Raw genomic sequence first — 13,427 nt, forward strand, 5'->3', positions numbered from 1 at the left:
TTCTTACTTGGCTTGTTTCTCACACTGCTGCTCAGTAATACTATGTTAAACACGAGAACTTCAGATTCATCGGATCTCTTGTCAGAATACTCTATATTAATAAATTGGCCTGAAAAGTTTAAACGATTTCTAAAGATAGCTATCGGTTCACTGGAATTATTATTACTCTATGCACCCATGCATGAAAACAGGGATATGAGTTAACTGTTATTTCCACAAAGCCAAATATAATATGTTATCATGAATATATCATGAGCTGTAATTGTGTGTCCTTGAGGCGGATGAATCCATTGCTAGTCCCACATAATGTAAGAATAGTATTTCATGCATAATGATGTCCAGACCCAATATCAAATGTAATGGAAGTGATTCCCATTGTTCAAGGTTATTACATCTGATAAATGTGATGGATCTTCTCACTTTCTCATCCTGGACCAGTGAACTGAGGCATTGGCAATAATGATATTCCTATGTCACATACTCAAACTGTAAAGCTTTGATGGTGATCTATGATTTATGCCATTTAGCTGACACTTTTATCCAAAGTGACTTACAATGCAGTGAGTGCAGTGCGTACATTTGTCAGTATATATGGTCCCAGCGGGAATCGAACCAATAACCTAAGCGTCGTTAGCATCATGCTCAGCTAACTACACCCTCTGCCATTTCAGCACATGAATGGGGAGTGGGTGCCTGGCGAGAAGCAGAGGACCAGAGCCACCTTCCTGAGCTCCAAGACCCTCGACTGCTCCGTCCCCTCGCTGAGCAGCATGGAGTCTGGCCATGCAGTGGACTTCATGGTGGATGACAAACCGTACGCCCGCTGGGAAGTGAAGGTAACATATTCACTCCGTTGGGTTTCAGGTTAGATTCAGTTCAGAGTGTTGAGGGTCCAGATAAAGGGGAAGAGACATTTGACATTTGAGTTTTTTGGCAGTCAAATATTGAGGCTTTTTATTCAACAGAATTGATTCCAGAGTTAAACCTCTCTAGGATGCAGCCAGAAGGCATAACTAACCTTTTCAGAGAAGAACATAAAATTGTATCGACTTATGCTTGGTGCAAACCATCTATTATTTTGGGTGATAGGCAGTGAATTTACAACAGGGTAGGTGTGTGTTTAGATGAAACAAGACCATGTTTGGAGGCCATTTGGGGACTGACTCATTCTGAATCATTCAAATTCATTCTTAGGTGCAGGGGATAACCTTGGAACCCATAATTTCATCTCTCTTGATTGATATTCTGCAGGCATAGGACATGAACACTTTGAACCCCCTTAACACCCGTAAATCCACCCCCTCTACCACCTTAACTCCCCCCTCCTTAATTTCCCCTCGGGGATCAATAAAGTGGCTATCGAGAATCTAACGTTTCTGCTGAAGCTACCTGGGCCACTTGATGGGGTGATGCCCCTCCTGTTCCGCCCTGCCCCCCAACCTGCATGCTCTGCACAAAATTAAAACATGGGAGTTAGCTGAAGATGTATTTTCGATGCCATCATTTCACAGGTGAGAAGGGTGCATTCAGTTTCTGTTAGAATCCCTGCCTCCATTTCAAGCACCTCCTCAACATTCCCCCATTTACATTTGATCATATAGGAGATGTTTTTTATCCCACTAATATTACCATTCACAGTCAGACTGGTGATTTATGAGTGAGACTAAGCAGGCTAGTGAGGTGATGCAATCCTGATAAGCTTCTCTGCTGAAATGATATGTGTGAAATGAACATCATTGAAGGTTCTGCTCACGGTCTGGCAAAAGAAAAGGTCTGATTCCAGTGAATTAGATGAATTGCAGCCTTGAAATCGTGTCATACATTACCTGAGACAATCCTTTTACTGTGACATGGTATATGTACTGTATATGTTTTGTGTGGACCCCAGGAAGAGTATGATGCTTTGCATCAGCTAATGGGGATCCTAATAAATCAAATTAAATCAAATCAAAACATGGAAAGAGCTAGAAGATAAAAAGGCCAATATCTGCATTCATTTCCATTACCTATAATATGACTGTAGAAACTGTCATTGTAAAAAAAAAAAAAAATACTTTTGATGGACTTTGTGTCCTTTTACAAGTGTAGTATTAAATACAGTATACTCTATGTGAGCAGCTGTGATTAAGAAACACTCTTTGGCCTGCACTCTTTGGCCTGCACTTATTTGATGATATTTGTGTACATATTATATGATGATATTTGTGTACATATTATATGATGATATTTGTGTACATATTATATGATGATATTTGTGTACATATTGGTTTCACCATTCAGAAATTACAACACCACAATTTGAGGGTACTGTATATCATGGTACAACATGCACCCAGAGTGTTTGTTTACGATGGTAAAAGAGGAGTACCAAGGTGTTTTTGATGGAAGGAATAAATCTTAATGTAGGGGGAGAGCCATGGGGCGTCCCCCAAGGTCAGCCCAAAGTCAGATGTGGCTGCTGAAATAGATGAGAGGAGCTGGGCATAAAGGATGAGCCCAGTATTACCATACCCCTGCCATTAATCTAGAGAGCTTTGGGGAATCTGAGTTACCCATAGCAAGGCAAGGTATATTTACACTGCATCTGGAGCCCAAATCTGGTAATTGATAGATCTGGTAGTCGTGATATTTCTTGTTTCAACACTCACTCAACACTCAACACTATTATATATCATCAGACCATTAAAACCAAGTTTACATTAACCCCTCCCTATGAAATGTTTGGACTCCATTGGTAAAGACCAGAAACTATTGGCCAACTGCCACTTCAGAGTGTTGTTTTTCCTATTTCAGGTGACCAATGACGGCCTTCAGTACAGTGCACCGAAGGTTCTAACAATCTACGACGGTGTCTGCCAGGTCTGTGACACGGGCCATTCTGGACTCTGTAAGTTAAAGGTAATACTATAGACCAACACCACGCACACGGGTAGTTAAAGGTAATACTACAGACCCACACCACGCACAAAGGTAGCTATAGGAAACTCTCTGTCCACAGCTTCATTTCCTCTAAGCAGTGAATTTGCTCAGAATCTTTGGAATAGGTCTTTACCATCAAGTAAGACAATATATTTCGAGGACAAGAAGTGAAAAACAGCCCACCCTTCTAATGGCTCCTGGGGTAGTTGTTCAGGTGCATGTTTCATGAGGCATGGTGCATCATGGTTTCTAGGACGCACAGTGGAAATGGTGCTCTGGAATACCAGTTGTCTCTCGGATGACTAAACCAGACATGTACAACATCATTTTCAAAGCTGCTACTGCTCACAGTTGTCAGTTTAAATCACAGATGCTGTTTATGTCCTACTGTACACAACCTACGGTACACACATACACACACACACACACACACACACACACACACACACACACAGAGGAAACCAAAGGGATAAGCTATGCATGCCAATGATGTTTTAATCAAATGGAGTTACCTTAGAGGGGATTAATTTGTTGTTTGGTTTCTTTCCTGTCAAGAAGAATCTCCAGAGAAATGTTGTCAACACTATGTTTACTGTTATACTACCCTCAACCCAGCACCTTCATTTGTATTGATCTACTCTGAAACTGTAAATATTCTCTCTCTCTCTCTCTCTCTCTCTCTCTCTCTCTCTCTCTCTCTTCCTCTCTCTTCCTCTCTCTCTCTCACTCTCTCTCTCAGGAGAGGACATGTAATATAGATGGCATGTGTTTTGCTGAAGGCGACTCAAATCCCACTAGCCCTTGTCTGCTATGTGATCCTGAGGCATCCAAATTTACCTGGTCTCTAAATCAAGGTAAATCAAATCACTGATTTAAATAATTTTCAGGGAATGCCTGCTTCATTGGGGCCAAACAGGGCTACTTTGGTTTCCCAACAGGATCTTGTAACCTAAGCAGTTTATGGCAATTTAATTTATAAAAAGTTCTATTCAAATTAATTAGTTAAGGCGAGTGCCCCCACTCCTGTTTGGCCTCATAAAAGATGATAGAGTTTGACAGGAAGGACCGGTGAGAGAGAGAGGAGGGAAGACATGCAGCATATGTCGATGGCCGGAAATTGAACCAGGGAGCTTGCGATTATGTGCTATGCGCATTATTGTGCTACGCCACTAAGCGCCCCCGATTTTAATCGATTTCTTTAACATTGTTGAGTCTTTGAAGAAGTTAGGGCAGAATAAAGCAACAAAAAAATTAGTGGAAGGTGACCGTTCTGAAGAATGGGGGAGAGTTCTTTAGCGGTGCCCTTGCTACAGTCATTCATCCTCACCAGAAGACTGACAGCTGGCAAGCTGCTCTCCCTGTATGCGTCCTCCTCACGCATATTTACAGGCTGCAGCACACCCACGGCTCCGCGGTTGACTTCATTAACGCGGTCTAATAGGGATTAATAACCGGGAGTGGGGTGACAAGACGGATCATGATTGGCAAGAGCACTAATGACGGAGAAGAGAGTTTTATGAGACTTTACAGCGAAGGTCTCGTTCAATTGAGTTATGCGTCGTAGTGTGTGTGGGTGGGTGTGTGGGGGTGGGCAGGGCATGCATATGTATGTATGTACGTATGTATGTTTATTTATTTAATATTTACATTTTTGAGCATTTAGCAGACACCTTTATCCAAAGCGACTCCCAACAAATACAGTATATTTGTCGAAGTAAGTTTTATGTGCATGATTTCATTATGACTTTTTCGACAACGGTGACAGTGCCTGGCAAAGGGTACTAGTGGCTGGGCTTTCCGTAGTATAGTTTGTATACATTCTGCAGTTTTTATAAGGTGGAGACACTATAGCAAAACATTTTTAAATCCTTCGGTCCTCCCAACAGGATCCTGTAACCTAAGCAGTTCATGGCAATTTTATTTATAAAAAGTTCTATTCAAATTAATTCAATGGTGTAGTTACAGTGAGTGCCCCGAGCCCTGTTTGGCCTCATAAGGACCAGGGGGGTTTTAAGCACCAAATAGGCCCGCTTTAAGCACAGTCGAAGCCCAGGAGTGACTGTGGAGAAGCAATTTACCTTGGCACACATGGTGCAAAACCCGCTGTGGAAAACTGGATATTGATACCGATTTTTTTTTTTAATACCGTTTGATTCTCATCAGGACTGTCTGGGCGAAGATAAACTGTGAGCTTGTGTTGTGTTGGTGCTCTCTATCTCTCTGCTCCTGTACCAGCTCTTTGATGCAGTCACCGTGTACACAATTGGCACTCTTTGCCGAGGTGCTGCTTCGTCCCATTGCCTCCGTTCTCGCTCTCTTCCCCCCGTTAGATCAAAGGGGAGGAGGCCCATCTGTAAGGGGACTAATTATATACTTGTCAAGGCTTGCCTCAGAAACACCCTGCAACGGAACAACCTGCACTTGTGTCCCAGTAGACAGACTGACCCTCCCCCCCCTCCCGCCCCCCTCCCCCGCCCCACCTCTCTTCCTCCATCCCACTACTGACACAAACGCGTTGTGATGGTCTTCAGGGGGACCCTTGTCATGAACTGCAGCAGAGCACAGTCTAAATGATGGGACAGCGACGGTTCAGGGCGGCCACGGCGTCACTCCAACATTCCAACGCGTTGCAGTCGTAACGTACTATCACTAAGCAACGCTACATAATCTACAACATTTCTACTACTGCTTACACTTTTCAACATTTTAAACAAATGTTGTCGATGTAGATTATGTAGCGTTGCTTACGTTACTACGGCAACGCGTCGGACTGTCGGACTGACGCCGTAGCCGTCCTGAACCGCCGCCACTTAAAGTCCCTAGTACCTCCCCCACAATGCCCCTGTGTGCCTGCATTTTCACTTTCAGCACACTGTGTGTTGTTGTTGTGCACCCCAGTGGATACCAGGGGTCATTATGCTCTTTTCAATCTTCTTTTCTTTTTTTATCTTTGTCTCTTTCCGAAAATCCTCAGTCAATCAGCCCCCGACCCTCCACCAGCCCCCGGGCGGCCTCCACACCTTCGCTGGCGAGAACTTTGTGTTCCAGTTCACGGCCGCGGACCCCGAGGGGTCGGCACTGCTCTTCCTGCTGGAGTCCGGCCCGCAGGGCGCCACGCTCTCCCCAGCAGGTCTCCTCATCTGGAAAGTCCATCCTGAGGACACGCAGACACGGACCTTTGAGTTCACGCTGTCAGACGAATGCAATGCCCAGAGCAGATACACAGTGGAGGTAAAGGGGTGGGGGGCGGGGCGGGGGGCGGGGGGGCTGTAAACTGTTTAGGGAAGCTGCCTCGCTGCCTGGGTGGTGTGGCTCTGTTCATCCACGAAGCCTGAAAACAGACAGAGGTCCGTCAACACAGGCATTCATCACACAAGTCTCGTCACGCCAGAGGCCTTACAATCCTCTTGCTGTTGACATTGACTGTCTGCTTGGGGAAGGCACTACTTTTGGGATGTGACAACCCATGTTTGTTTTTTGTTTTTTTATTCCTGTGCTCATGTCCATGGTGGGGAAACACTGTACTATTGCACTACAATCTTTTGATACTGCAGACAGGGCATTACACATTGTAAAAGAATACAGAATATCACCATTATTACCAGTTAGAGATACTGTACATTTCCTAAATAGCCAAGCAAACTATTTGCTGAAGCAAACACTGTGTAAATGAAGACTGTTTATCATGCGGCATGGTCATTGTCGTCGTTGAGGCATACTGAAACAATTAAAATGATTACACCTTCCCATATGTTAATGCACCTGTTCACCTCCGCCAGTTTATGAAACAGAGTACCGTTGTAATACTCGGAATGGAATTGGGTAGGCATTCCATTCCATGCCATTCCCCTATTCCATTAATTCCATTGATTCCATTGCTACTATTCCATTCCATGTGTTAGCCCGTCCTCCAATGTTGTGTCTCTACCACTGATGTGGTGTGTTAATCACAGCATATGGCTAGTGTAACTCTCCCTTTCTACTGCTCATCTCCAAGCCCGGTTAATTGAGAGATAAACACCCACTCTTACTCCACTTTAGCCTCCAGATGGGGGAGAGGCATCTGCTTCCAGCCTTCTCTAATGACCATTAAAGGAGATCCTCTAATTATTGGCCCCGTCATGTTCGAAGGGGAGAGAGTCAAGACTTGAGTCAGTATCAACATTTTAAAATTAGTGTCACTCCAGACATTGGGCTAATAAGCCACGGATGCTGTGTCTTAATCTGGAAGCTAAGGTTAGGAACACATTCTATTGAGAAGAATGCACAAGAACACACGGAATTGTTTGCCCTCTCTTGTATTCTGCTGATTGCATTGTTATGTCTCTCCATATATTTGTTTGTTTTCCTGCAAACAGCTAAATTGGATTGGTGTGAAGTATTAGTGTGAAGAAAATGGGGATTCCGACTGTGTCTGGCTGTCTGCAGTACTTTGTGTGGCAATCAATTCGCCATGTCTTAACGTCTTAATGTTCCTGTCCTCTGTTCGTGTACGTAGGTTGGTGTGAAACCCTGCGGATGTTTCAATGGCGGCACGTGCGTGATGAACGTCAAGTTTCCGGCGGGAACTGGCGAGTACTTGTGTGTGTGTCCGGAGGGCGTGCACGGTGACCTGTGCGAAGAAAACGTTAACCGGTGCCTGTCTAGTCCATGTGGTAACGGTGTGTGCGTTGACACAGCCGATGGTTACCGATGCGTGTGTCCCCAGGGCCTAAGAGGTATGGAGTCAACTTATTGGGTGTGTATTAACACCTGATACATTTTCACATAATAGATCAATGCACATTAGAGTTGTTGGAACATCCATAAGGCTTAACATCAAGCTATATTCTCTAGGGTTATGGCTGGGCCTAGGGTAAGGGCTAGGCTTAGGGCTGGGTCTAGGATTAGGGCTGGACCTAGGGTTATGGCTGGGGCTAGGGTTAGCCATTGGTGTGTGAATGTGTGTGTGAATGGGTGAATGAGAGGCCGTTGTAAAGCGCTTTGGAGCAGCAAAAAAGGCGCTATATAAGTGCAGTCCATTTACCATTTACCATTTAGGGTTAGGGTTAGGGCTAGGGTTAGGGTTGGAGCTAGGATTAGGTTAAGGGTTTGGGCTGGAGCTAGGGTTAGGGCTGGGGCTAGGGTTTGGCTGGGGCTAGGGTTAGGGCTGGAGATAGAATTACTATCAAAATGTCTCTCAACCATTCACTGCTCACACTGATATGATTGTGTTTCTTTTGTAAGCATTCAGTGAAACAGGGAAAAGTGCAGTAGTTGGCTTGACGGGCTGCTGACTTTTCTTTTGATTTGCTTTTAGGTCCTTTTATTTCTACTGCATGTGGTTTTGCATTCACGCACGTCGTGCTCCTGAGACATAGCTCAACCACATAACCTGACTACAGAGACACAGTAGAAAAGAGAAAAGAGCAACTAAATACATAAACATTTGTGCACAATGTTCAAGCCATCTGTAACTTCATCAGAACACTCCCTTAGGAGCCTTCACCAGCTCTAACGTCAAGAGCACCATCAGTTGTCGTAGACAGAAACACAGTACAGTACAGGTTGGCCATCAATACAAATGCAGCTACAAATTCGACTTCAATCAATTTAACTTGAAATTAGAGCTTCTTTTTTTCCACCAACTCGTCAGTTCATCAAGAGGCATGATCAACGGCCAGTTTTGAACACTACAACAGCATTGTACTGTATGTAGTGTAGTTGAACATTAGTTTGTTGTGGGTTTAAAGGGGCTTGCTGGGTGTGTGTCTTTGTGTTGGTGCAGGCCCTTCGTGTCAGGAGGATGTGAATGAGTGTGAGAAGGGCCCCTGCTTCCCTGGTGGCCAGTGTTTCAACAACTTTGGCTCCTACAGGTGTGGGGAATGCCCCCAGGGCATGCTGGGGGATGGAACCACATGCACAGGTAAACTTGGTCAACCAGCTTTAGAATCAGAATCAGAATCAGAATTACTTTTATTACATCCAATGTACGGGTACACAAAATGTCAGCAACAATAATAGAATAAAGTAAAATAAGTAAGGTAAGTAATAATAGAAAGTAGAATAAGGTAATAAAGTGATAAAGTGATGGTAGTCGTACGTCAGCTTGCTGCTGTAATACTGTGTATGATGGATAGGACAAAGGTTTCCTGAAGGGTCACAAAGGTTTACTGTACTCCAGTGAGAAACGCTGCATGCACTGTACTTTACTGTTTGAAGGCCAGCCGATCAGCACTGGGAGGCTTCCCCTCACAAGAGGAAAGCAAAAATTAAGATGCCCCAGATCTGGAGAACATTAACACACAAAACCTGAATGATTGCTCCCGCACTTAGTTTATAGTTTTAGTTTATAGTTGATACATACTGCAGTCATTCCCTTTGAGCTCTCTCTCTCCTGGCCCACGTGCAGCCTTTCAGCCCCAAACCAACGGGGATGCATGGAGGATTGGAACCAGATGGCATGTGATCCTTGCTCCCCCTCCCATCTCCCTCCCCTCTCCTGTTAGAGCTCGGAGTGAATCGGAGAGAGAGAGAGAGAGAGAGAGAGAGAGAGAGAGAGAGAGAGAGAGAGAGAGAGAGAGAGAGAGAGAGAGAGAGAGAAAGAGAGAGAGTGTGTATCCCGCCTCTGGCTGCGAGAGGCACAGCTCAGGTGTGTGCTGCTGCTGACAGCTGACTGCCACTAGGCATTAGTGCTGCGTTCTGGAGCTGCGTTCTGGGACAGGGAGGCTGCAGAGCAGGGAGCAGGAGGCAGCGAAAGGCTGGACGGAATGCATAGTGATATACTACCTGGGCCACTGGGCCGTGGAGAGCAAGGCACGCACGACACTGTCGCCATAAAACATACGCGGGTCTGTCTCTGCATACGGAGGAATCCTCCCTCAGCTCTGTCTCATAGCGTTGATTTATCATATCATTTTCACTCAGCAAAGTGTTGTCGTAGCCCAGAACAGACCCCGTCAATAGCCCCTTCAAGCAGAATCAATATCATTACTGCCCAGATACTGTACAATATATAGGTCATTCTCCACAAATGGTGCAAATTGCACCCCGGGTCGATAAAATAAATATATAAAAGAGTTATAGGTCCAGACTTTTGATATGAAATTCAATCAAGTTTGTTCTGGCCCAAGTCATTAAACAACATATTGATTTAACAATGTAATTGTGACCTGTCAAATCTGGGTTTTTAGAACACTTTCTATTGCAAACTGTGTATCCCCCAGCCATGGGTACTAAAGTCACGTTGAAAAAGATATAAAGCAGTCAAGGGGATACAAATTAGGTCATCTTTAAATCTATATAAAATCAATTAAACATCTTGATTTGTTTTGATAGGAAATCGAAATATGTATAAGAAGATATATTTTTCATGTTTTAAATGTTCAGAAACAAACTGCTGTCCCCAGTTTTGAGGTCACTGCGCCACTACGCAAACACAATGCTCCAGATGAAATATGCCATAATTCACAACCTCAATGATATGACCAGTAGAAGCATTTACATTTACATTTATTAGTTTATTAGTTTAGATTATTTACATTATCAGACACCTTTATCCAAAGCAACTTACAAAGACAGAGGTAGCATCCCTCCACATTGTGACCAAATGCTGATTTGTATATCTTTGTTCTGTATTTTTAAGCATTCTACAAATAAAGCCAGAAGATGCCACCGAACCAGTTCCATTGTCAAATCTATACACATTAGGATGCATTTTTTTTATGGATATCTGTTCGATAACCACATAGTCATAAGCAATATATAGAAGTGGAAAATTAGATAAGACATGTGCTGAAGCAAGCCCACTAATACATTGGTGACAATTTGATGATTATGTTTTTAAAAATCATGGGGATCAGTAGTTAGAAGTAGATAACATTCCATCCATTACTAAATGGTTCTGTCTGAAAAAAGTAAAAGTTTCTACATCCCAACACATCGTCAGTAGTGTTGTATATATTCACTGTCATAGCTCAATACTTGAAAAAAATGCAGAGCATCAAATATTAAGTGGGAAAAATCTATATATTTTAAGGGGGGTACCAAAATATAAAGAGTCTGCAGAGTCTTAAGTTTTGAGTGGCTTGTCTGTAAGAAGGTAGATGACAAATGACCCACTCATCTTCCTGAGCAGCAAACCGTTTGTGGGAGAAGATAGAAAACAAATGTTCTATCTATCTAGTTATTTTGGTTCGTTCACTCACACTCACTCTCTCTCTCTCTCTCTCTCTCTCTCTCTCTCTCTCTCTCTCTCTCTCTCTCTCTCTCTCTCTCTCTCTCTCTCTCTCTCTTTCTCTCTCCCCCTCTCTCTCTCCCCTCCCGCTCTCCCCTCCCGCTCTCTCTTTCTCTCTCCCCCCCTCTCTCTCTCTCTCTCTCTCCCCCCCCCCCTTTTTCTCTCCCCCCCCCTCTCTCCCCTCAGCCTCCCTGGGGCCAGTGTCCATTAGCTCCAGCCCAGCCTCCACCACTGACCCCAACACAACCCTCTCACACAACAAACCAGCCCCGTCATTACGTAGGATGGACACTGTCAAACCTGGACTCCCACAAACCAGTGGGGCAGCAGCTGTCAAAGCCTCAGCTGGAGTTACACCATCTAGAAATAGAGAAAGAGCTGGCAAGTACAACGCAAACCTATTCAATTTCATCACGACTCCCCCGGGAGCCCATTATGAGATGGTGACTTCGGGTTGGATCTTATTTGTTCCTCTGCTTCCTTCCAATTGGGTTTATTCTGTGGTATTTTGCAAGAAAATATTATAAATATTTAGGCGAAAAAGAAAAAGCTATGGCGCCTCTGATGCTCTTCAAATCACCCTGGCTCAACTAAGGCTTGTTGATGCCATTGCTGAGGACAGAGCAATAAGCTGTTCTGTAATGACGATGTCACTTTAGTGAGCACCTCGTTGGCTTTGGCAGCTATAGTTACACAGTTTGCAGGCTTGCAAATTGCCTGTCATCACACTTAAGGGTAGAGATGGGATTCACTACAGCACAATATGTCATCCCCCCTCTGCCCAATAAAGCTCCCATTGTCTGAGGGGATTGTGCTGACCTTGTCGAAACAGGACTGGAATCACCGGCAATAAGCCCTGGTACAGAATGTGCAGTCAAAGGGCGGATAAATCATTCCCTGATAAATGACAGCTGGTCTGTTCTTCTGCCTTTGTGAAGAAACACTTCGTCAATCCGACACAGAAAAGATAGAGCTGACACATTTGAAAGATTCTACATATTCACAAGGTGAACGGCAGTCATCAAATTTGGATTATATAGTACAGAATACTAATAGAGTATGTCCTCCTGTTGGGAACGAGCCAGAGAGTGGACTATATTTTACATTTGACATTTTTGACATCAGCGACTTTTGTCTAAAGTAAGTGAGTCATCTATACAGCAGTCATCATAAGCAAAAATCTATGATGAACCAGGTGCCATTGGCCATCACAATCCCCCAAAAAGGAAGGATTAATTGATTTGTATTATTATTATTATTAATAATAATAATAATAATAATAATAAATTATGTTGTGTTTTATTATTGTACTGTATTATATACTGACCTACCAATCATTCACTTCAAGACCTTCATCCCCCTAACACCTTAATGAGTGTTCATCATAACGTGCTTAGTGCTTACAGTGGCGAAATGCAGGGAGGCATCTCATTCTATCCTAATTTGGTTATAAAGTACCTTTATTATAAGTGGTCTTCCAAGACTTTGCATTTTAATTAAAAAATAATAATAATCTGTCTTTTAGCAATTAGCAGCCTCAGCTATTGAATCCTAGTACAGTTCTGTGGCGTTACATTTTAATGCATGTTAAATATCCCCAGGTACATATCAGTGGTATGGTGTGAGACATTTGAAGGCTAGGCTTATTCGAATTAGAACAAATCATGAAAGTATTATGCAAGTGAGGAGGACTAAAGATATGACCAAAGCTACAGTACCAATACTGAACAATGGAATGTACAATGTGGTGAAATGCCTTGTGTTTGTAGACTGAAAGGTATTGTGTGTTCCAGGCCCGGGGCTATCCCCAGCAGGGAGAATGACAGCCACGTGTGCCAGCAGACCCTGCTTCCCTGGCGCCCAGTGCATCGACCGCCGCCCGCCCCATGTGGGCTACGCCTGCGGTCGCTGCCCACCGGGTCTCCATGGCAACGGACGCACCTGCAGCAAAACCACTCTGGCAGGTAAGACATCAGCTCTTCAGCTGTTTCTTCAACTCTCTCCTGGCCTATAAGTACCGGATATGGAGTATTTTTAAATAGGTATATAACTGTCACTGACGGAGCATATCGGTTTAGGAAAACCAGAGTGACAGAATGAGAAATGAGTCTCTAAGTGCAATAACCCACCTCTTTAAAATCACATGCATCATCAAAAAAAAAGTAGTATTCTCATTTTAGCTTCTGCCTATAAGCACATGATATTATCAGCATTTGTGTTATTTTCTCCTAACCTTTTAGTTACTCACTGTCAAAAAAACACGGTGTGCCCAATTCTAGAACACTTGACAGTG

The 13,427-nt window shown here is 43.7% G+C and overlaps 1 protein-coding gene across 1 annotated transcript in view; it reads left to right on the plus strand.

The window, feature by feature from the left end:
• Positions 1-13,427, plus strand: part of LOC308154043 (von Willebrand factor D and EGF domain-containing protein) — a gene marked incomplete at both ends in the record, with an annotated part of 53,402 nt that overhangs the window by 19,833 nt on the left and 20,142 nt on the right. Inside the window, 7 exons of the mRNA XM_080527223.1 lie at positions 672-836; positions 2,794-2,898; positions 3,659-3,773; positions 5,894-6,150; positions 7,418-7,637; positions 8,687-8,824; positions 12,928-13,098. Of these exons, the coding sequence (XP_080383349.1) occupies positions 672-836; positions 2,794-2,898; positions 3,659-3,773; positions 5,894-6,150; positions 7,418-7,637; positions 8,687-8,824; positions 12,928-13,098 (1,171 nt within the window). The remainder of the gene's footprint in view (positions 1-671; positions 837-2,793; positions 2,899-3,658; positions 3,774-5,893; positions 6,151-7,417; positions 7,638-8,686; positions 8,825-12,927; positions 13,099-13,427) is intronic.

Source organism: Nansenia antarctica (genome assembly GCF_963989245.1).
Source record: "Nansenia antarctica genome assembly, chromosome: 3".
Lineage (NCBI taxonomy): Eukaryota > Metazoa > Chordata > Actinopteri > Argentiniformes > Microstomatidae > Nansenia > Nansenia antarctica.